This window comes from Falco punctatus, assembly GCF_963210335.1.
Source record: "Falco punctatus genome assembly, contig: scaffold_177, whole genome shotgun sequence".
NCBI lineage: Eukaryota > Metazoa > Chordata > Aves > Falconiformes > Falconidae > Falco > Falco punctatus.
The window spans coordinates 85120-108422 of NW_027660204.1; the positions used below are offsets into that span (position 1 = coordinate 85120).

A 23303-nucleotide genomic window follows, 5' to 3' on the forward strand; every position below is an offset into this window, starting at 1 on the left:
CTCCTCCTCCTCCTGGAGATGGTGACCCCCGGTGAGGGGTGGGGTGGGGTGAGGGGTGCAGGGGGGCCGCGGGGGGGGAGGGGGGAGGGGGGGTGGCCTGGGGGGAGTCCCAGGTGGGGACAAGGGGGTCTGGAGGGGTCCCCAGGGTGGGGGGGGGCCGGGGCAGTCTCCGGAAGGGGGATTGGGGATCCCAGGGGGTCCCAGGGGGGGACAAGGGAGTCTGGGGGTGTCCCAGGGTGGGGGTGGGGGTCTGGGGGGTCCCCAAGGTGCAAATGTTGGGGGGGGGGCAGCCTCCGGAGGGGGGGGGTGGGGGTCTGGGGGGTCCCAGGTGGGGACAAGGAGGTTTGAGGGGGGCCCCAAGGTGTGAATGTTGGGGGGGGGGCGGTCTCCGGAGGGGGGTTGGGGGTCCCAGGTGGGGACAAGGGGGTTTTAGGGGGGGGTCCCGGGGGGGCTGGAGATCCTCGGGGTAGGGACAAGGGGGTCTGGGGCGGGGGGTTCCCGGGGGGGGCGGGGGTCCCAGGAGGTGGAGGGGGCTTGGTGTGTGTGGGTGGGTGTCAGCCTATGGGGTGCCAAGGGTGGGGGGAGGGGTGCCCCCCAGTGGGGAGGTTCCTAAGGGGGGGGGGTGTTGGGGTGGGGGTCGCGGGACCACCCCAACATTCCCCTCCCCTCCCCCCAGCCCAGCCGCGGGGCGAGCGGATCCTGGGGGGCAGCGAGTGCCCCTCCACCACCCACCCCGGCCTCGTGCTGCTCTTCCACTTCGACCAGCACCAGTGCGGGGGGGCCCTGCTCAGCTCCCAGTGGGTCCTGTCCGCCGCCCACTGCCGCACCAGGTCCGAACTGGGAGCACTGGGAGGGAGACTGGGGGCATAGAAAGGGAACTGGGGGCACTGGGAGGGGAACTGGGAGGGGCACTGGGAGCACTGGGAGGGGAACTGGGGGCACTGGGAGGGGAGCTGAGAGCACTGGGAGGTGCTGGGAGGGGAATTGGGGCCATAGGAAGGGAACTGGGGGCACTGGGAGGGGCACTGGGAGCCCTGAGAGGCAAACTGGGAGCACTGGGAATGGAACTGGGAGCGGCCACCTTCCATCGTGACCCCGGCCCACCACGGCTCCTCCCACACACACCTCCCCCTCCCCCACCCCCCACGTGTCCCCTCCCCCACCACATCCTCATCACGCCCCTCCCCCCACGTCCCACCACCACGTCCCACCACCATGACCACATCCCACCACCACCACGTCCCACCACCACGTCCCACCACCATGACCACGTCCCACCAACACATCCCACCACCATCACCATGTCCCACCACCACCACCACGTCCCACCACCACCACCACGTCCCACCACCACCATGTCCCACCATGTCCCCTCCCCCAGCCACATCCAGGTGCGGGCAGGGGAGCACAGCCTGGCCACCCTGACGGGGTGGGAGCAGTTCGCCACCGCCGTGGACATCGTGGTCCACCCTGGCTTCAACGCAGACACTGCAGACAACGCCTACGCCCATGACCTCATGCTGCTGCGTGTGGAGCCCCCCTTCACCCCCACCCCCCATGTCCAGCCCCTGGCTTTGCCCACAAGACCCCCGGCCACTGGCGACAACTGCACTGTCATGGGATGGGGGACTACCACCAGCCCCCAAGGTACAGGGCGGGGCTGGCTGGTGGCATCTCCTCCACCTTCACTGGGTTGGGTGGTGGCATCTCCTCAACCTTCATTTGGTTGGGTGATGGCATCTCATCAATCTTCCTTGGGTTGGGTGGTGGCATCTCCTCAACCTTCCTTGGGTTGGGTGGTGGCATCTCCTCAACATTCCTTGGGTTGGGTGGTAGCATCTCCTCAACCTTCCTTGGGTTGGGTGGTGATATCTCCTCAACCTTCACTGGGTTAGGTGGTGGCATCTGGGCAGGGAAGTGACCCAGGTGGTCACCTCAACATTCCTTGGGTTGGGTGGTGGCATCTCTTCAACCTTCACTGAGTTGGGTGGTGGCATCTCCTCGATCTTCATTGGGTTGGGTGGTGGCACCTCCTCCACCTCCCTTGGCTTGGCTGGGGTCAACCATGCACCAGATGGACCCTGGTGGCCCTGGCCCTGCTTGGACACTTGCCCCTCCCCCCAGAGTCCTTCCCTGACACCCCCCAGTGCCTCAATGTCACCGTGGTGGGTGACGCCACGTGTTGCCGGGTCTACGGTGCCAAGTTCACCGAGGACATGTTGTGTGCCGGTGGGACCGTGGCGGGCAAGGACTCCTGCCAGGTATCTCCAGACCTTCGTGTCCTACAGCCACGTCCCCACGTCCTCTCCCCCCACCGCTCTCCCTTGTCCCTTGGGCTTGGAGGAACCCCCCGTGACCCATCCCTACGTACCCACCACCCCCGACCACGTGCCTTTGGTCCCCTGGGTCCCCTCACCTTGGAGACGTCCCACCACCCATGGTCACCACCCTTTGGATCCCTGGGTTTCAAGACATGCCCATCCCCCATGGCCACCTCCTGGGGTCCCCTGGCCACCACCCCGTGCCTGGTCCCACCATCTCCAGATCCTCCAGAGTTTCTGCCCCCACCAGTGGCCACATGTCCCACCAGCTTGGCCACCTCCACCCTGGGGTCCTCCTGGGTTGGGGGGTGTGGTCGAGGTCCTGGCATGGTCCCTTTTGTCCCCAGGGTGACTCGGGAGGTCCCCTCATCTGCCAGGGGGTTCTCCAGGGCATCGTCTCCTGGGGGGACCACCCCTGCGGGCAGGCAGGGAAGCCAGGGGTCTACAGCGAGGTCTACAACTACCTACCATGGATCCGGGAGATCATGGGGCAGCCCTGAGACCTCCTTGTGCCACCGCCATGCACCTACCAACCCCACCACAGATCCATGAACCCACCATGGACCATCTGACTCCACCACACATCCACCAAACCCCCCCTAGAACCCAACATGGACCATCTGACCCCACCATGGAGAGGCTGAAGCCACCAAGAGAGGATCAACCCCACCACAGATCCCACCATGGTTGGACCGATTCCACCACAGATGGACCGATCTCACCACAGATCCCACCACGGATGGACCAATCCCACTACAGATCCCACCAAGGATGGACTGAGCCCATCATGGATAGACCATCCCACCACAGATTCCACCAAGGATGGACAGATCCCACCATGGATGGACTGATCCTGCCACAGATCCCACCATGGATGGATCAATCCCACCATAGATGGACCGATCCCACCACAGATCCCACCACAGATGGACCGATCCCACCACGGATGGACAGGTCCCACCATGGATGGACCAATCTCACCATGGATGGACTGATCCCACCATGGATGGATCAATCCTACCATAGATCCCACCACAGATAGACCGGTCCCACCACAGATTGCACCACAGATGGACCGACACCCCCCCAGACCCCTCCCCCCCAATAAACCCCTCCCCCCCCCCTGCATCCCCGTGGCTTCACTGGATCCCTGGGGGCACCTGGGGGGGAACGTGGGTCACACTGGGCAGGACCGGGCCAAAATGGGGCAAAAATGGGCAAAATTGGGCAAAAATGAGCAAAATGGGGCAAAATGGGAAAAAACGGGCAAAATGGGGAAAATAATGGGGAAAATGGGGCAAAAATGGGAAAAAATGGGCAAAACAGGCAAAAATGGGAAAAATCAGATAAAAATGGGCAAAACTGGGGAACGTGGGCCAAAAATGGGTGGTATTGAGCCAAAATCAGGCAGAAACTTGCAAAATTGGGTGGAATTGAGCCAAATCAGACAGATTTGAGCCAAAATTGACAGAATTAAGCAAAAAATGGGAAAAATTGAGCCAAAATCTGAAGGATTCGAGCCAAAATCAGGCAGAATTGAGCCAAATTCAGGCGGAATTGACACAAAATTAGGCAAATTTGAGCCAAAATCAGTCAGAATTGAGCAAAAATTGGGGGGAATTGAGCCAAAATTGGGCAAAATTGAACCGAAATCGGGCAGAATTGAACCAAAATTGGGTAGAATTGAGCCAAAGTTGGTGAAATTTAGCTAAAATTGGCAGAACTAAGCCAAAAATCGACAAAACTGAGCCCAAATCGAGCAGAATCAAGTCAAAATTGGGCAAAATTGAACAAAAATTGGGTAAATTGAGCCAAAATCGGGCAGAATTGAGCCAAAATTGGTGGAATTGAGCCGAAATCAGCAGAATTAAGCCAAAAATCAACAAAATTGCACCAAAATCAGGCCGAATTGAATCAAAATCGTGCGGAATTGAACCAAAATTGGCAGAATTAAGCCAAAAATGGGCAAAATTGTGCCAAAACTGGAGGATTCGAGCCAAAATCAGTGGAACTGAGCCAAAATAGGGCAGAATTGTAACAAAATCGAGCAACATTCAAGCAAAATTGGGCAAATTGAGCCAAAATGGGGCAGAATTGAGCCAAAACCGGCAGAATTAAGCCGAAAATAGACAAAATTGAGCTAAAATTGGATGGAATCAAGTCAAAATTTGGCAAAATTCAGCCAAAGTTGGGCAACATTGAACCAAAATTGGGCAAATTGAGCCAAAATCGGGCAGAATTGAGCCAAAAATCTACAAAATTGTGCCAAAATCGGGTGAAATTGAATTAAATCCTGTAGAATTGAATGAAAATTGGCAGAATGAAGCCAAAAATGGGCAAACCTGTGCCAAAACCTGGAGGATTTGAGCCAAAATTGGTGGAATTGAGCCAAAATAGGGCAGAATTGTAAGAAAAACGGGCAAAATTGAGCTAAAATTGGTGGAATTGAGCCAAAATCGGCAGAATTAAGCCAAAAAATGGACAAAATTGAGCCAAAATCGGGTGGAATCGAGTCAAAATTGGGCAAAATTGACCCCAAATTGGGCAGAATTGACCCAAAATTGGGCAGATTTGAGCCAAAATCGGCGGAATTGCGCCAAAATTTTGGGCAGAATTGAGCCAAAATCGGGCAAACCTGGGCCGACCTGGGTGACGTTGGGAGGGGGGAGGGGCCGCTGAGTCGCGGTGGGGGGAGGGGTGAGTCACGGGGCTGAGCTACTGCCCCGCCCTCGTTAGGCCGCTAATTAGGGCAGATAACAAGGCCGGAGGGAATCGGAGGCCTGGGGTGGGGAAAGGGTGGCGGTGGCAACGTGATGGGGCGGGGAGGGGCGGGGCTTCCCCCCCGCGTCCCTCGTGCCCACAGAGGCCCCGCCCCTCCCTTCCCCCACCCCGGGAGGTCAAACTGGGCCATTCCCTGCCCATCACCCCCACCTCTCCCTGCCCACCCCTCCCCCTCCCCCCATCTTCCCTACCCCACCCCCTCCAGCCTCCTGCCCATCCCCCACCCCTCCCCCCTCCATCTGCCCCTCCCCATCCATCCCTCCATGCCCCCTCCCCCACCCACCCCTCCCCTATCCCCCCTCCCCCACCCATCGTCCCTCCCCCACCCATCCCCCACCCACCTCTCTCCATCCCCCATCCCCCCTCCCCATCCCCCCTTACCCCACCTCCCCTCTCCCCATCCCCCCTCCCCCCCCATCCACTCCCCCCTTTCCTCCCTCCAACCTTCTGCCCCTCCCCCTCCCAGCCCCTCCCCCTCCCCAGGCACCCCCAGGGGTGGGGCTTGGGGTGATCCGGCCCCTCCCAATTGGTGACAAAACCCTCCCCCGCCCACCCCGCCTGGCACCCGCCGCTGCTACGCGACACGCGACGACACACGGCAACACGCAGCGACACGCGGTGACATGGACAGGAGGTGACATGGGAGGAGGGAGGGGGGAAGGAGGAAGAGGGAAGGAAGGAGAAATGGAAGGAGGAAGGAGGGGGGAGGGAGGGATGGAAGGGGGAAGGAAAAAGGAAGGAAGGAGGAAGGAGGGAGGAAGGAGAAATGGAAGAAGGAAGGAGAGATGGAAGGAGGAAGGAAGAGGGAGGGAGGGATGGAAGGACGAGGGAAGGAGGAGCGAAAGAGGAAGGAAGGAGAAATGGAAGAAGAAAGGAGAGATGGAGGGAGGGAGGAAGAGGGAGGGAGGGAGGAAGGAAGGAGGGAAGGAGGAAGGCAGGAGGGAAGGATGAGGGAAAGAGGAAGGAAGGAGAAATGGAAGAAGGAAGGAGAGATGGAAGGAGGAAGGAAGGAGAAATGGAAAAAGGATGGAAGGATGATGGAAGGAGGAAGGGAAGAGGAGGGAAGGAAAAATGGAAGGAGGAAGGAGGGAGGACAGATGGAAGGAGGAAGGGAGGGAGGGAGGGAGGGAAGGAGGAAGGAAGGAGGAGGGAAGGAGAGATGGAAGGAAGAAGGCTGGAAGGAGGAAGGGAGAATGACGGAAGGAGTGAAGGAGTGAAGGAAGAAGGAATGAAGGAGAGATGGAAGGAGGAAGTAGGGAGGGAGGGAAGGAGGAAGTAGGGAGGGAGGGAAGGATGAAGGAAGAAGGAAAGAAAGGAGAAAAAGAGTAAGGAAGAAGGAATGAGAGATGGAGGGAGGAGGGAAGGAGGAAGGAGAGATGGAAGGAAAAATGAAAGGACAGGAAGGTCGGAAGAAGGAAGGATGGGAGGAGGAAAGAAGGAGAGATGCAAGAAGGATGGAAAGATGCTGGAAGGAGAAATGGAAGGAGGAAGAAAGGAGGAAGGAAGGGGGGATGGAAGGAGGAAGGAAGGGGGGTGGGAAGAGGAAAGGAGAGATGGAGGAAGGAAGGAAGACGGGAGGGGAAAGGGATGGGAGGGGTATGGGAGGGGGGGCAGGGACAGCAGGCAGGATGGGCGGGGGGAGGGGACAGGTGGGGGAGGGGACAGGTGGGGGAGGGGACAGGCAGTGCAGCCGCTGTGCCCGCTGACCCTCCCCTCCCCCCCCCAGGGACATGGAGCCGCTGCCCATCGTGCTGCTTCTCCTGCTGCTGACAGGTACGTGGGGCCCCACCCCCCCCGTGTCACTGTCCCCCCCCTTGGTCCCCTCCATGTCCCCATAGATGGAGCCTAAGGAGGGGTCACACCTGGTGGCCCATGTCTTCATGGAGGGGACATGTGGTGGCCCATGTCCCCAGGGAGGTGACAGGTCTGGTGAACCGTGTCGCCACAGAGGGAACTCAGGGAGGGGACACGTTTGGTGGCCCATATCTTCATGGAAGGGACACACTTGGTGACCCATGTCCCCATGGAGGGGACATGTCTGGTGGCCCATGTCTGCTCCATGGGGACATGCCTGGTGACCTGTATCCCCTCCATGGGGACATGTCTGGTGGCCCATGTCCAAATGGAGGGGACATGTCTGGTGATCCATGTCTGCTCCATGGGATCATGCCTGGTGGCCCATGTCCCCATGGAGGTGACACACCTGGTGACCAGTGTCCCCTCCATTGGGAAACGTCTGGTGGCCGATGTCCCCATGGAGGCAACACACCTGGTGACCCACGTCCCTCTGGCAGGAGGAACCCATGGCCAGACCACCGGTGGCCCATGCCCCCAAGGTGCTGCCCCCTGGGGTGGCCCATGTCCCTCTGGCCACTCTCAGACACGGGCTGGACCAGCGGTGGCCAGTGTCCCCTCGTCCCCCGGGGGGGGACAGGCGGAGCAGGACGAGGACCGGATCATCGGGGGTTACCCCTGCATCCCCCTCTCGCAGCCCTGGCAGGTCTACATCTACCGCCCCATCCGCTGCGGCGGCGTCCTGCTGCGCGACCGCTGGGTGCTCTCGGCCGCTCACTGCAACAGCAGGTGGGGTGGGGGGGGCACCCCGGGGGGAGGGGGACACACCCATAGGGACATCTCATGGGGAGGGGAACACCCCATGGGGACACCTGTGGGGAGGGGGGACATCCCATTAGGAGGTGAGGAACCTCATGGGGAGGGGGACATCCCATGGGGACCATCATGGAGAACCTCATGGGGAGGGGGACACCCTCATGGGGAGAGGCACATCCCATGGGGACACCTGTGGGGAGGGGGGACATCCCATTGGGAGTGGGTGAACCTCATGGGGAGGGGGGACACCCATGGGGATGGGGACATCCCACATGTCCCACCTGTGACCTTCTCCATGTCCCACGTCCCACCTGTCCCACCTGTGTCCCATGTCCCACCCATGTTCCATGTCCCACCTCCATCCCCATGTCCCACCTGTCCCACCCGTGTCCCATGTCCCACCCATGTCCCATGTCCCATGTCCTCATGTCCAATGTCCCACCTGTCTCACCCACGTCCCATCTGTCCCACCCATGTCCCATGTCCCGCCCATGTCCCACCTCCATCCCCATGTCCTACCTGTCCCCTCCATGTCCCGCCTCCATCCCCATGTCCTACCTGTCCCCTCCATGTCCCATGTCCCGCCTGTCCCACCCGTGTCCCATGTCCCACCCATGTCCCCATGTCCAATGTCCCACCTGTCCCCTCCATGTCCCATGTCCCACCCGTGTCCCATGTCCCACCCATGTCCCATGTCCCATGTCCTCATGTCCAATGTCCCACCTGTCTCACCCACGTCCCATCTGTCCCACCCATGTCCCATGTCCTGCCCATGTCCCACCTCCATCCCCATGTCCTACCTGTCCCCTCCATGTCCCATGTCCCACCTGTCCCACCCGTGTCCCATGTCCCACCCATGTCCCCATGTCCAATGTCCCACCTGTCCCCTCCATGTCCCATGTCCCACCCGTGTCCCATGTCCCACCCATGTTCCATATCGATGTCCCACCTCCATCACCCATGTCCCAAACCCCTCCCCCCCCACCCCCACCCCCCACCCCCGCCCCCCCGCAGAGGCCTGCGCCTGCGCCTGGGCGAGAACGACCTGCAGCGGCGGGAGGGGGCGGAGCAGGACCGGGCGGTGGCCAAGACCATCCCCCACCCAGCCTTTAACCCCACCACCCTGGACAACGACCTCCTGCTGCTCAAGCTGGAGCGGCCGGTGGCACTGGGCCCGGCCGTGCAGCCCCTCCCCCTGCCACCCGCCTGCGCCCCCCCCGGCGCCACCTGCCTCGTCTCGGGCTGGGGCACCGTCACCACTCCCCAAGGTCAGTGACGCTCCCCCCCGGGCCCCTGGCAAACCTGTAGTAAAGCTGTAGTAAGCATACTGTAAATGCTTAGTAGACCCAGAGTAAACCCATGGTAGATCCATAATCAACCTGTAGTCAACCTATAACAAACCTGTAGTAAACCCTTAGTAGGCCCGGAGTAAACCCTTAGGAGGCCCGTAGTCAACCTGTAGTAAAGCCATAGTAAACCTGTAATAAATCCACAGTAAGTCCCTAGTAAATCTGTAGTAAGCCCCCAGTAAACACCTAGTAAACCAGTAGTAAGACCATGGCAAACCAGTAGTAAGGCCATGGCAAACAAGTAGTAATCCTTTAATAAACCTGTAGTAAACCCACAGTAAGCCCCTAGTAAGACTGTAGTAAACCCATAAGTCCCTAATAAGACTGTAGTAAGTCCCCAGTAAAACTGTACTGAGACCAGAGTAAACCCCTACTAAACCTGTAACCTCAACGTAACTGAGACATAACCTAGAAGTAACCTAGAAGTAACTAAGGCATAACCTACGAGTAACCTAGAAGTAACGAAGGCATAACCTATGAGTAACCTAGAGGTAACTCAGGCATAACCTACAAGTAACCTGTAAGCAATTGATGGCAAACCAGTGCATAACCAGCATGTAACCTATGCGTAACCTAGAAGTAACTGAGGAGTAACCTATGAGTAGGTCCCAGAGCAGCCCAGCAGCCCCTGGGGGGTTCCCCGCCGTCGCTGACCCCCCCGTGCCCCCCTCCCCCCGCAGTGACCCTCCCCCGTCACCTGATCTGCGCCTACGTCAACATCCTCCCTGACGCCGAATGCCGCCGTGCCTACCCCCAGCGCATCACTCCCAACATGCTTTGCGCCGGGGTGCGCAACAAGCCTATCGACTCCTGCCAGGTACCCGAGGGGGGGGGTGGGGGTGGGGGGTTGGGAGGGGCAAGGAAGGACCCCCCCCCGCAACCCCCAAAACCACTACTCCACCCTGGTGGCCCCCCATCCCCACATGTCCTTCAACCCCCAGGGTCTAGACTTCCCCCAGCTTGGAAAGCTCCTCCTAAGGTTGCCGCCCCACCACGGGGGGGGGGGGGGGGGGCGTCCCCCCAAATGTCCCCTCCCCCCCCAAATGTTGTCCCCTCCCCTCACAGGGTGACTCCGGGGGGCCACTGTCCTGTAACGGGACCCTCCAGGGGATCGTGTCCTGGGGGCTGCAGACCTGCGCCCTGCCCGGCCACCCAGGGGTCTACACCCGCGTCTGCAACTACGTGGGTTGGATCCTGGAGACCATGAACCGTAACTAGGAGGTGGCCACCAACCCCCCCCCGCCGGGCCACTGAAGACCACGAGGAGGTAGAGGGAGGTGGGCCACCACGGGTAACAGCCAAGGACAGCAAGGAAGGAGGTTGGGCCACCACGGAGCTGTGGGTGGAGACATGGGTGTGGGCCACCAAGGGCCATGGGTGTGGGCCACCATGGACCATGGATCTGTGTCACCATGAACCACGGATCTGGGCCACCACGGGTCTAGGCTACTGTGGACCACGGATCTGGGCTACCATGGACCACAGGTCTGGGCCACCGTGGACCATGGATCTGGGCTACCATGGACCACAGGTCTGGGCTACCATGAAGCAGGGCCACCATGGACCATGGATCTGGGCCACTGTGGGTCTGGGCCACTGTGGACCATGGATCTGGGCTACCATGGACCACAGGTCTGGGCTACTATGAAGGAGGGCCACCATGGATCTGGGCCACCATGGACCACCAGTCTGGGCTACCATGGGCCACAGATATGGACCATGATGGACCATGGATCTGGGCCACCATGGGCTACAGGTCTGGGCCACCATGGACCATGGATCTGGGCCACCATGTACAACAAGACACGGATCTGGGCCACCACGGACGAGACACAGATCTGGGCCACCATGGACCATGGATCTGGGCCAACACGGACAACGAGACACAGATCTGGGCCACCACGGACAACGAGATGCAGATCTGGGGCACCATGGACCATGGATCTGGGCCACCATGGACAATGAGATGCAGATCTGGGCCACCATGGACCATGGATCTTGGCTACCATGGATCTGGGCCACCACGGACAACAAGACACAGACCTGGGCCATCATGGACCATAGATCTGGGCCACCACAGACCACCACAAACATGAAGACACCGCTCCCGGCCACCCTGGCCCACCACCAAGGCCACCAACACACAGACATGGGCCATCACAGATCACAAGCAGTGACCCAGACCACACCCCAGGGCCACCACCCACCCCAACTCGGGCCACCAATCCAAGCTACCCCGGACCTGGGCTACCATGGACCACACCCAGAAGCCAAGAGGAGGCCACAACCATGGACTCCTGGGTCATGGAGAAGACACAATGCAGGGGGAGGGACAATAAACGAGGAGCAAAGGCAGCGTGGAGTCTGCTACGTCTACTAGGGGTTTACTTCAGCTTGTCCCACCCCACCCCCAGACCCCTCCCCCACCCCCCAAGGTCGCAGCCACAGGGGGAGGGGAAGGTCCCCGTGGCCCAACCCCCCCCCCAGATATGGATTGACGAGGTTCTACCATAAACTCTTTATTGAGGCAGTTGCACAACAGGGGGTGGGGGAAGGGACACGGGAGGGGGAGGGGACAGGGGAGGAGACCCCAACCCCCATTGGGGAGGAGGTGGAGGAGGGGGAGGATGACATCACAGAAAAGTGGGAGGGTGGGTGTGGGGACAAGCCAGTGGAGAAGACCCGGAACGTGGTCACCCATGGGTTCCCATCAAGTCATGGGTCACCTTAACCCCACCCACCACGAGGAGGAGGGGGAGGAGTGTGAGGAGGGGTGTGTGTGTAGTGTTTGTCCCTGCCCGGCCCCTCCCCCACCTGCCGAGGACACAGAGGAGGGGGGTGGGGAAGCGGGGGAGGGGTGCCAGGGGGGTGTGACACCCATGGGTGGAGCCCTGAGAGGATTGGAGGAGGAGGAGGAGGTTGGTGGCTACTCAACGGGGCCGGTGGCTACTCAACTGTGCTGGTGGCCACTCAAGGTGGCTATTCAATGGGGCCAGTGGCAACTCAATGGGGCCGGTGGTGACTCACCGGGGCTGGTGGCTACTCAACTGGACCAGTGGCGACTCATCGTGGCTACTCAATGGGGCCGGTGGCTACTCATGGTGGCGACCCAACCAGGCCGGTGGCTACTCAACCGGGCCGGTGGCGACCCAACCGGGCCGGTGGCGACCCAACCGGGCCGGTGGCTACTCATGGTGGCTACTCAACCGGGCTGGTGGCGACCCAACCGGGCCGGTGGCTACTCATGGTGGCTACTCAACCGGGCCGGTGGCGACCCAACCGGGCCGGTGGCTACTCATGGTGGCTACTCAACCGGGCCGGTGGCGACCCAACCGGGCCGGTGGCTACTCATGGTGGCTACTCAACCGGGCCGGTGGCTACTCATGGTGGCTACTCAACCGGGCTGGTGGCGACCCAACCGGGCCGGTGGCTACTCATGGTGGCTACTCAACCGGGCTGGTGGCGACCCAACCGGGCCGGTGGCTACTCATGGTGGCTACTCAACCGGGCTGGTGGCGACCCAACCGGGCCGGTGGCGACCCAACCGGGCCGGTGGCTACTCATGGTGGCTACTCAACCGGGCTGGTGGCGACCCAACCGGGCCGGTGGCTACTCATGGTGGCTACTCAACCGGGCTGGTGGCGACCCAACCGGGCCGATGGCTACTCATGGTGGCTACTCAACCGGGCTGGTGGCGACCCAACCGGGCCGGTGGCTACTCATGGTGGCTACTCAACCGGGCTGGTGGCGACCCAACCGGGCCGGTGGCTACTCATGGTGGCTACTCAACCGGGCTGGTGGCGACCCAACCGGGCCGGTGGCTACTCATGGTGGCTACTCAACCGGGCTGGTGGCGACCCAACCGGGCCGGTGGCTACTCATGGTGGCTACTCAACCGGGCCGGTGGCGACCCAACCGGGCCGGTGGCTACTCATGGTGGCTACTCAACCGGGCTGGTGGCGACCCAACCGGGCCGGTGGCTACTCATGGTGGCTACTCAACCGGGCCGGTGGCTACTCATGGTGGCTACTCAACCGGGCTGGTGGCGACCCAACCGGGCCGGTGGCTACTCATGGTGGCTACTCAACCGGGCTGGTGGCGACCCAACCGGGCCGGTGGCGACCCAACCGGGCCGGTGGCTACTCATGGTGGCTACTCAACCGGGCTGGTGGCGACCCAACCGGGCCGGTGGCTACTCATGGTGGCTACTCAACCGGGCTGGTGGCGACCCAACCGGGCCGATGGCTACTCATGGTGGCTACTCAACCGGGCTGGTGGCGACCCAACCGGGCCGGTGGCTACTCATGGTGGCTACTCAACCGGGCTGGTGGCGACCCAACCGGGCCGGTGGCTACTCATGGTGGCTACTCAACCGGGCTGGTGGCGACCCAACCGGGCCGGTGGCTACTCATGGTGGCTACTCAACCGGGCTGGTGGCGACCCAACCGGGCCGGTGGCTACTCATGGTGGCTACTCAACCGGGCCGGTGGCGACCCAACCGGGCCGGTGGCTACTCATGGTGGCTACTCAACCGGGCCGGTGGCGACCCAACCGGGCCGGTGGCTACTCATGGTGGCTACTCAACCGGGCTGGTGGCGACCCAACCGGGCCGGTGGCTACTCATGGTGGCTACTCAACCGGGCCGGTGGCGACCCAACCGGGCCGGTGGCTACTCATGGTGGCTACTCAACCGGGCCGGTGGCTACTCATGGTGGCTACTCATGGTGGCTACTCAACCGGGCCGGTGGCTACTCATGGTGGCTACTCAACCGGGCTGGTGGCGACTCAACCGGGCCTGTGGCTACTCAACGGGGCTGGCAGCAACTCATGCTGGCTACTCAACAGAGCCAGTGGCTACTCATGGTGGCAACTCAACCGAGCTGGTGGCTACTCAACAGGGCCAGTGGCAACTCATGGTGGCTACTCAACCAGGCCAGTGGCTACTCAACCAGGACCAAGATGGCCAGCCCAGGCACCAATAGAGGTGGCCATTGGTGGTCAAGCAGCGTTGAGGAGGCAACTGGGAAGATCCACCACAAGCCAAGGAGACAAGGGCAACCCAACCTGGTTGACCTCAACCAATGGTCAACTGAGGTTGAGGCCAAGTCGACCAATCCCTGACTGAGCCAACCGGAACAGACCAATCTGGGTGACGTCCAGCCCCACCAGTGGTGGCCAACCACAAGTCTCCACCACCAATGGTGGTCAAGCCAGGTCTTCCAGAAGACAAGGAGACAAACCCAACCCAAGGGTCAACCTCAACCCAACAGTCAAGCCAACGGTCAAGCCAACAGTCAAGGCCCAAATCGAGGCCTACACCAAGGCCCAGGTCAAGGCCCACGTGAAGACCCGAGTCGAGGCCCAAATTGAGGCCTGAGCCCAGGCCCCAGTGAAGACCCGAGTCAAAGCACAAATCGAGGCCCGTGTTGAGTCCTGAGTCGAGGCCCGTGTTGAGTCCTGAGTCGAGGCCCAGGTCAGGACGCAGGTCAGGACCCTAGTTGAGGCTGAGCCAAGGCCCAAACCAAGACCCACACAAAGACCCAAGTCAAGGCCCGAGCCAAGACCAAGGACAAGACCCAAGTCTAGGCCCATAGAGAGCCGAGTCAGGACACAAGTCGAGGGCAAGGACAAGACCCAAGTCAAGGCCCATCAAGGCCCGAGTCAAGGCCTATCAAGGCCCGAGCCCAGGCCCCAGTGAAGACCCAAGTCAAGGCCCAAATCAAGGCCTGAATCAGGACCCAAGTCAAGGCTCAAATCGAGGCCCATGTCGAGGCCTAATTCAGGACCCAGGTCAAGGCCTGAGTCAAGGCTGAGCCAAAGCCCAAACCAAGACCCACACAAAGACCCAAGGCGAGGCCCGAGCCGAGACCAAGGACAAGACCCGAGTCTAGGCCTATCAAGGCCCGAGCCGAGGCCCAAATCAAGACCCAAGTCAGGATCCAAGTCAAGGCCCGTGTCGAGGCCTGAGTCAGGACCCAAGTTGAGGCCAAGGACAAGACCCAAGTCAACACCCCTCAAGGCCCAAGTCGAGGCCAAGGACAAGACCAAAGTCAAGGCCCATCAAGGCCCGAGTTGAGGCCCACGTGAAGACCTGAGTCGAGGCCAAGGACAAGACCGAAGTCAAGGCCCATCAAGGCCCGAGCCAAGGCCCATGCTGAGGCCTGAGCCCAGGCCCACTTGCCCAACCCCCTACCAGAGCCCAAGAAACTGGAGAAGGACCCAGCTGAGGCCGGTCAATGTCAACGTGACCTCACCTCCTGCCTACCCCCACCTCAACCTGCCCCACCCGTGGCTGATCCGCGCCCGGGGGCAAGCGGAGGAGGCCAAGCCACCGCCACCCAGCCATGCCCGCGCCGAGAGGAGGACGCGGCTCCGCCAACCAGCCCCCGCCCAGCACCCAACCCACGCGGCGTCGGTGGTGGCGCGCCCACCGCACCCCAAGGAACACCATGACCTTCTTCCTCCCGCGGCCTCAGCGGCGCCTCCCACCGGCAATAAAATTAGCTTCAAAAAAAATAATAATAAAAAAACAAACCCCAAACCCACCCAAAACACCCCAAAATGCCCCAAATTCAGCGATACCACAAACATCCAAAGAAACGGCAACGAGGGCAACGAGAAGAAGGAGCTGGTGGCATCTCCCCCAAGAAGGCACCACAATGGCGTCGGTGGCAACCGTAAGGAGGGGGAGGGGTGGAGGAGGAGTGGGGGAGGGGTGGGGACACGCACCGTAGAGCCGCACCAGGGAATGGGGGTTACATGGTGGCTGGCCCGGGGGTGGGAGCGGGGGCCGGGCGGTGGAAGTTGGTCTCCTTGTAGACAAACCAAGAGCTGCCCACCCAGAGGACCAGGTTGAGGAAGCCGAAGACCTGGGGGAGGGGGGAGGGGTTGGGAAAATGTAGAGAAGACCCCCAAGTCCCCTCCCCCCCATGCCTCTGTTGCCCCAACCCCCCTCCCCTACCTCCATTTCCCCCCCTCCCTCCATCTTCTCCCCACCACCACCCACCTCCATGAGGTCCACCTTGAACCATGGGTTCTCCAGAGGTTCCTCAAGCCCCCACCCCCCCCGCCGTGCCTCAGTTTCCCCTCCCCCCCCCAAAGACCCACCACAGAGACGTTGAGGGACCCCATGGGGGTGACCCCAGCCGGGAAGCAGCTGACAGAGGGGGGTGGGCAGTGAGGCAGGGGGGACGCCGTCGAGGTCTTGATGTCCGTCAGGGCCTTGGCCCACGCTGAGGAGCTCACCAGCCACAGGAAGGAGAAGGCCACGGTGACCAAGAAGTCCTGGGGGTGGGGCAAAAGCAGAGGGGGAGGGGCATTAAGGGCACCCCAAAAATGAGGGAAGGGGGTGAAAGGGACATTGGTTGGATTGGGAATTGGGAGGCAGGCCTCAAGAGCTGGAGATCTGGGGGGGGACCCCACGACTTGGAGATATCTGGGGAGGGACACCCCAGAAGTTAGGGGTGGAGAGGACAAGCCTGGTGGACCCCAAGACTTGGAGACCCCTAATGGGTGGGGGAGGGGAGGGGGGGGGGCACTTACCCCACGTCCTGTCCATGGCAGCAGCAGGAGAGAAGGTCAGAGGGGGGTTATTGACTCCCCCAAAACATCCCCCCACCCCGCCAAAGTCCCCCTCCCCCCCACCACACACCCCTCCCCCCCCATATGGGGTGAGGCCCAAGACTACAACTCCCATGATGCCTCATGAGGGGGTGGGGCAAAGGCTGATGAGAGTTGTGGGGCCACCAGAAGGTACCACCCATTGTGGGAAGTGTAGGTTAGAGCAGGGGGATGGAAGAGACCAAGATAGATGGGTGGGTGGAGAAGACCCAGATGGATGGAGAAGACCCGGATGGACACGTGGATGGATGGACGGAGACCTAGATGGATTTGTGGACAAGACCCAAATGAAGAGACGGATGGACGCGTGGATGGATGGAGTCGACCCATACTGACGAATAGATGGACAGACAAGACCCATATGGACGAAGGGATGGACAAGACCTAGATGAAGATATGGATGAATGGAAAAGACCCAAATCGATGCATGGAGAACATCTGGATGGATGGATAGAGACCCAAACGGATGAAGAAAACACGGATGGATGCGTAGATGGACGGAGAACATCAGGATGGGTGGACAAGACCCAGATGAAAAGATGGATGGATGGAGAAGACCCAGATGAAGAGATGGAGAACATCTGGATAGATGGAGACCTAGGTGGATGGAGAAGACCCAAACAGATGGATGGAGGATACCGAGATCACTACATACATGGATGGATGAAAAAGACCGATAAGACGCGTGGATGGATAGATGGATAAAGACCCGGATGGATGGATGGAGAAGACCCAGATGGATGGATGGGTGATGGAGACCCAGAGCAATGAACAAAACGGAGCCTGATAGATGGATGGACGGAGAACATCTGGACGGATGGAGGGACACGCAGAGGGACCCACGGATGGTTGGACGGAGAACATCTGGACGGATGGAGGGACACCCAGAGGCACCCACGGATGGATTGAGAACATCTGGATGGATAGAGGGACACCCAGAGGGACCCACAGATGGGTGGATGGATAAAAAACATCTGGATGGATGGAGGACACCCAGACGGACCCACGGATGGATGGATGAAAAACATCTGGATGGATGGAGACCCCCCAGACGGATCCATGGATGGATGGATAGAAAACATCTAGATGGATGGATGGAGACCCAGATGGGTGCATGCATGGATGGACAACATCTAGATGCATGGAGACCCAAATGGACGGTCAAGACCCAGATGGACGGACGGATGGATGGAGGACCCCCAGGTGGCCTGGAGAAGACCCGGCCGGACTCACCGCCAATGGCAGCCGCCCACCAGCGCCGCGGTAGAGGTGGAGGAAGCCCAGGTAGAGCGCCAGGGCAGCCATGCTGTAGAGGAAGGCCAGGACAGCCACCGCCACGAAGAACTGGGCCGAGGAGGAGAAGTCACCCACCAGGTGAAGGTCCCCCAGCCACGTCTTGTTGCACAGGGTGGTCAACGAGGGCATGAAGACGGCATGGTTCAACCTGGGGAGGGGGGAGGGGTGGTGGGTGGGGTCTTCTCCCCACCCCCACCCCTCTAACCCCTCATCTGCTGAGGGGGCAGGAGAACTTTTGGGCCTCCATGGCCCATCGACCACCTCCTACAAGTTCTCCTTGGCCAACCGTATGGTTCTCCAACCCAACCGCTACTTCTCCTCGTCCCCATCCACCTCTGAGGGACCTTCTCGACCTTCTAGACCTTCAACCACCCCCAACCCTCCATAGCCCATCAGCCACTTCCTCGAAGTTCTCCTTGGCCAACCATAGGGCTCTCCAGCCCAACCGCTGCTTCTCCTTTTCCTCTCCTGTGTCTGAGGGACCTCCTCGACCTTCCCAGCATTCTTGGACCTCCTGGACCTTCTTGACCTCCTGGACCTTCTTGACCTTGGACCACCGCCCCACCCCCCAGCTCCTGATTGGCCAGCCACACACACACACACCTATCCCCCCCAAGGTACCCCACTGACCCCACCCCCCAGAAGATTCCACTGGCCAAGGCATCAGCTCCACCCACTTCACCCCCACAAATAGGAGCTGAGCTCACTCCGCCCGCTTCCAACCACTGGCCAATGAGGAGGTGGGGGGCAGGGCCTCACCGGAAGGGGTAGGCGAAGGGGGCAGTGACGGTGGTGTTGGCGCCGAAGCAGCTGATACCGAAGGTGACGGCGCCACTGTAGCCGCCGCAGGTGGCGAAGGCGAAAATGGAGAAAAACTGGAAAACGACAAAATTGGGGGATTTCACCCCAAAAAAAGACACTGGGGGGGGTGCATGGGAAAAAAAAAAAAAAAAAAAAAAAGACATTTGGGACAAAATAGAGCCACAGTGCCACAATTTGGGAACTTTTTAAATTTGAAATTTGACATTTTTGATTCTACATTTGACATTTTTAAAGTTTAAATTACCATTTCAAATTTTTCAATTTAATTTTTTAATTTTAGATTTGAATTTCAAATTTGATTACTTTTTCATTTCAAATTTTGGGGTTTAACTTTAAATTTGGGGGGGTAATTAATTTTAAATCCTGGGGGGGAGTAATTTAAAATTCCGGGGGGGGGGGGGGGGGGGAGTAATTTTAAGTTCCGGGGAGTAACTTTAAATATAAAATTCCTTGAATTCACACACGTGAGGACTCACAGGCCAAAAAAACCAATAAAAACCTGAAATTTTGAGGCAAAAAATAGCCAGTATTTTCAGAATACTTCAATTTTAAATTTGAAATTTTAAAATTTAAATTTTAGATTCTTTAAATTCATACATGAGGGGGCTCACGAGCCAAAACAGGCGAAAACAATTAAAAAAAAAAATCAAAATTTTGGGGCAAAAAGGAGCCGCGATGCCTCAATTTTGGAAATTTTTCAATTTTAGATCCCCCCCAGTGCCTCCCAATAACCGGTCCCAGTGCCCTCCCAGTAACCCATCCCAGTAATCACTCACTGCTTCCCAATAACTGACCCAGTGCCTCCCATTAACCCCCCCAGTGCCCTCCCAGTAACCATCCCAGCAAGCATTCAATGCTTCCCAGTAACTATCCCAGTGCCTCGCAGTAACCCCCCAGGTACCATCCCAGTAAGCACCCAGTGTTTCCCAGTAACCCATCCCAGCGCTCTCCCAATAACCCATCCCAATAAGCACCCAGTGCCTCCCAGTAACTCCCCCCCAGTGTCCGCCTAGTCCCCACCCGGTGCCCCCCACTCTCTACCAGTAACACCCCAGCTCCTCCTAGTCCTCTCCAGTCCCCCCCAGTAACTACTCTCTACCAGTAACACCCCAGCTCCTCCTAGTCCTCTCCAGTCCCCCCCAGTAACTACCAGACCCTCCCAGTGCCTCCCAGTTCTCTCCAATCCCCTCCCAATAACCCCCAGTACCCCCCCCGAGATCTCCCCATTCCCACCCCACTCCCTTCCAGTCCCCTCCCCCGCCCTCCCAGTTCTCCCCAGTCCCACACCAGTGCCTCCCAGTAACCCCCCCACCCTCCCAGTTCTCCCCAGTCCCCTCCCCTGCCCTCCCAGTGCCCTCCAGTCCCTCCCAATTCTCCCCAATCCCACCCCACCACCTCCCAGTAACCCCCCCAAGTCCTCTGCAGCGCCTCCCAGTCCTCCCCAGTCCCACCCCAGTGCCTCCCAGTAACCCGCCCCAAGGCCTCCCCACTCCCTCCCAGTTCCCTCCCCTGCCCTCCCAGTGCCATCCAGTCCCTCCCCAGCGCCTCCCAGAACCCCCCCCCGTCCTCTCAATTCTCCCCAGTCCCCTCCCAGTGCCTCCCAGTAACACACACACCCCGCTCTCCCAAGTTCCCTCCCAGTGCCTCCCAATCCCCTCCCACGCCCTCCCGGATGTCCTCCAGTCCCTCCCAGTGTCCCCAGTAACCCCTCCAGTCCCACCCCAGCGCTTCCCAGTCCCCTCCCAGTCCCACCCCAGCGCTTCCCAGTCCCCTCCCTGTCCCACCCCAGCGCTTCCCAGTCCCCTCCCTGTCCCACCCCAGCGCTTCCCAGTCCCCTCCCAGTCCCACCCCAGCGCTTCCCAGTCCCCTCCCTGTCCCACCGCAGGGCCTCCCAGTACCTCCCCAACCCCCTCCCAGTGCCTCCCAGTCCCCTCCAGTCCCTCCCAATCCTCTCCCAGCGCCTCCCAGTCCCCTCCAGTCCCTCCCCAGCGCCTCCCAGTCACCCCCCCCGGCTCCTCACCACTCCCGCCCAGTGCCCCCCAGCCCCCCCCCAGCGCTTCCCCATCCCCTCCCCCGACCTCCCAGTACCACGCACCCACTGGAGGCCGCGCACCAGCCCCAGCGGCTCCTTGGCGGGGCCCAGCTCCAGCCGCAGCCCCGACATCTTCCTGCTGCCGCGCGCCGGAAGTGACGTCACGCTCAGGGGCGGTGCCGGCGCCGTTTCCGGGACGCTTCTTTTACATAACGCGACCCGCCCCCTCCGCGCTGATTGGCCCCGGCCAGCCCAGCGTCCCGCGCCTTTCCTGATTTGCAGCCGCGGCCCCGCCCCTCCGCAGGTATTGGTGCCGCCCCACCCGCGCGCGGCCGGGCTGGCCGTAGCCCCGCCCACCGCCCGCCCCCTCATTTGCATAACGCCGGTAAGGGTTCACGCTTTTATTCGTGTTCATGCCGTAACGGGGGGCGGGAGGGGTTAATTACATAGCCACGCCCCCCACCCACAGCTCATTTGCATATTGAGAGGGGGAGGGGCCAGAGCACTCAGGGACCTGACCCCGCCCCCCAGTTGCCCCCAGCCCCCCCCAGTTACCCCCAGGGACCCCCCTACTTGCCCCCAGCCCCCCCAATTGCCCCCTGGGACCCCCTGTCTGCCCCCAATGCCCCCCCTCCCCCCCAACTACCCCCAGACCCCCCCACCCCTCACCTGCCCCCCCACAGTTGCCCCCATGGACCCCCCCACCCCCCAACTACCCCAGACCCCCCCACAATTACCCCCAGGGACCCCCCTACTTGCCCCCCGCCCCTCCCCCCCCTAGAAGTCCCAAATGTTGAGGGCCCCCCGCACCCGCCCCAACCCCACCACCCGCCGCCGCACCGTCTGCCCACCCCCCCCCACCACCTCCACCTCCACCCCCTCCCCTGCCCACCCCCAGTGGCCACTAGCCCCGTGGCTACCAGCCCTGTGGCCACCTGCCCCGCTGCTCCGCGGCCCCCTCCCCCCACAGCGACATGTCCCACTGCCCATGTGTCCCCCCAGCTCCCGTGGGCCACCAGGGCTACTAGCCCCATGGCTACCATTCCCGTAGCTACCATCCCCGTGGCTACTAGCCCTGTGGCTACCAGCCCTGTGGCCATCAGCCATGTCACAACAAACCTCAGGGCCACCAAGCTCATGGCCATCTGCCCTGTGGCTACCAGCCCTGTAGCCACCAGCCATGTCACAACAAACCTCATGGCCACCAAGCTTGTGGCCACCATCCCTGCAACCACCTGCCCCGTGGCTACCATCCCCGTGGCTACTAGCCATGTCATAACAAACCTCATGGCCACCAACCCCATGGCTACTGTCCCCACAACAAGCCCCATGGCCACCATTCTGGTAGCCACCATCCCTGTGGCCACCTGCCCTGTGACTACCATTCCCGTAGCCACCTTCCTGGTAGCCACCATCTCCATGCCCACCATCCCTGCAACAACAAGCCCTGTAGCCACCATCTCCATGACCACCATCCTGGTAACCACCATCCCTGTGGCCACCATCTTGGTAACCACCATCCTGGTAGCCACCATCCCCATGGCCACCATCCCCACAACCACAAGCCCCATGGCCACCATCCTGGTAGCCACCACCCCCATAACCACCATCCTGGTAACGCCAACCCCCTCCCCCTTCAGTAGCCAACTCCACCCCGCGCTTGCCCAACCCCACTTTTGGTAGCCCCTTCTCCAGCGAGGCCAGCAGGACACAAGCCTTGCAGAGGGCTTGGCTGGCCGCAAAGCCACACCGCTTGCAGGTCCCCAATTTTTTGGTGGCCACCTGGGTGGCCACTGCTAGACGTCGCCCCGAATGACCCAAAGCGGCTACTGTACTAGCCCGGGTGGCTTCTAAATCTTTGAGGAGGGCTCGCGCGTGGCCACGGTAGGCGTGGGGGGCGTGGACACACTCAGTGCTGACGTAGTCCAAGCCCTGAAAGTGGGCATAGAGAACAATCTCTTTCTCAGAGGCATGACGTAAGGGCTTGCAGCGGCTTACTGGTGGCCACGGGGTGGCTACCTGGGGGGAAGGGTGGGGGAGGGGGCGGGGAGGAGGGGGGAGGGGGCTGGGGGTGGAGGAGGGGTTAGGAGTGGTCAAGGGGGACGGGGGGGTGGTCTCCAGGGGGTTTGTGGTGGTCTCCATGGGGTTCCTGGTGGTGAACATGGAGGTTGTGGCCTCCAAGGTCTTCGTGGTGGCCTCCACAGGGTTCCTGGTGGTCTCCATGGAGGTTGTGGTAGCCTCCATGGGGTTCCTGGTGGTCAATGTGGACGTTGTGGTGGTCAACGTGGAGGTTATGGCCTCCAAGGTCTTCATGGCGGTCTCCGTAGAGGTTGTGGTGGTCAACATAGGGTTCCTGGTGGTCTTCACGGAGGTTGTGGTGGTCTCCAAGGGGTTCGTGGTGGTCTCCATGGGGTTCTTGGTGCTCTCTAGGGCATTCATGGTGGTCTCGAGAAAGTTCGTGGTGGCCTCCAT

At 60.7% G+C, this 23303-nt stretch overlaps 3 protein-coding genes and 1 long non-coding RNA gene across 5 annotated transcripts; 2 read left to right on the plus strand and 2 right to left on the minus strand.

The window, feature by feature from the left end:
- Window positions 1-6245: 6245 nt before the first annotated feature.
- Window positions 6246-10720, plus strand: LOC308057631 (kallikrein-14-like). 2 transcript variants are annotated; one of them, XR_013925377.1, is made up of 5 exons: window positions 6246-7685; window positions 8727-8980; window positions 9742-9878; window positions 10127-10546; window positions 10593-10720. XR_013925377.1 is itself a non-coding variant. In XM_080411684.1 (4 exons), exons 1-4 carry the CDS (start codon window positions 7093-7095, stop codon window positions 10277-10279), a joined length of 1137 nt encoding a protein of 378 aa, XP_080267810.1. In that variant the 5' UTR covers window positions 6246-7092; the 3' UTR covers window positions 10280-10720. The 2 variants fall into 2 exon arrangements, 1 of the variants encoding a protein (XP_080267810.1); XM_080411684.1 differs by having other exon boundaries at window positions 10127-10720.
- A 2760-nt stretch (window positions 10721-13480) lies between these two features.
- LOC308057633 lies at window positions 13481-15632 on the plus strand. The gene is made up of 2 exons (XR_013925378.1): window positions 13481-14402; window positions 14688-15632. It is a non-coding gene; the product is annotated as an uncharacterized lncRNA (long non-coding RNA).
- Window positions 15633-15674: 42 nt separating this feature from the next.
- On the minus strand, window positions 15675-21020 carry LOC308057632 (synaptophysin-like protein 1). The gene is made up of 5 exons (XM_080411685.1): window positions 20895-21020; window positions 18737-18852; window positions 17915-18125; window positions 16169-16345; window positions 15675-15930 (listed from the first exon to the last, which is right to left on the minus strand). Exons 1-5 carry the CDS (start codon window positions 20961-20963, stop codon window positions 15817-15819), a joined length of 687 nt encoding a protein of 228 aa, XP_080267811.1. The 5' UTR covers window positions 20964-21020; the 3' UTR covers window positions 15675-15816.
- Window positions 21021-21608: 588 nt separating this feature from the next.
- On the minus strand, window positions 21609-23297 carry LOC308057640 (uncharacterized protein; the record flags this gene model as incomplete). The annotated part of the gene is made up of 2 exons (XM_080411692.1): window positions 22026-23297; window positions 21609-21950 (listed from the first exon to the last, which is right to left on the minus strand). The coding sequence occupies exons 1-2, from the start codon at window positions 23268-23270 to the stop codon at window positions 21609-21611; spliced, it is 1587 nt and encodes a 528-aa protein (XP_080267818.1). The 5' UTR covers window positions 23271-23297.
- Window positions 23298-23303: the final 6 nt, after the last annotated feature.

Excerpts from the sequence above, each read along its gene's own strand:
- LOC308057631 (XM_080411684.1), top strand. The coding sequence starts at position 7,093 with ATGGAAGGGACACACTTGGTGACCCATGTCCCCATGGAGGGGACATGT. Across the intron at positions 8,981-9,741 it reads CACCGTCACCACTCCCCAAG|TGACCCTCCCCCGTCACCTG; the intron begins GTCAGTGACGCT and ends CTCCCCCCGCAG. Across the intron at positions 9,879-10,126 it reads AGCCTATCGACTCCTGCCAG|GGTGACTCCGGGGGGCCACT; the intron begins GTACCCGAGGGG and ends CTCCCCTCACAG.
- LOC308057632 (XM_080411685.1), bottom strand. The coding sequence starts at position 20,963 with ATGTCGGGGCTGCGGCTGGAGCTGGGCCCCGCCAAGGAGCCGCTGGGG. Across the intron at positions 18,853-20,894 it reads TGGTGCGCGGCCTCCAGTGG|TTTTTCTCCATTTTCGCCTT; the intron begins GTGCGTGGTACT and ends GTCGTTTTCCAG. Across the intron at positions 18,126-18,736 it reads CCCTTCGCCTACCCCTTCCG|GTTGAACCATGCCGTCTTCA; the intron begins GTGAGGCCCTGC and ends CCCCCTCCCCAG.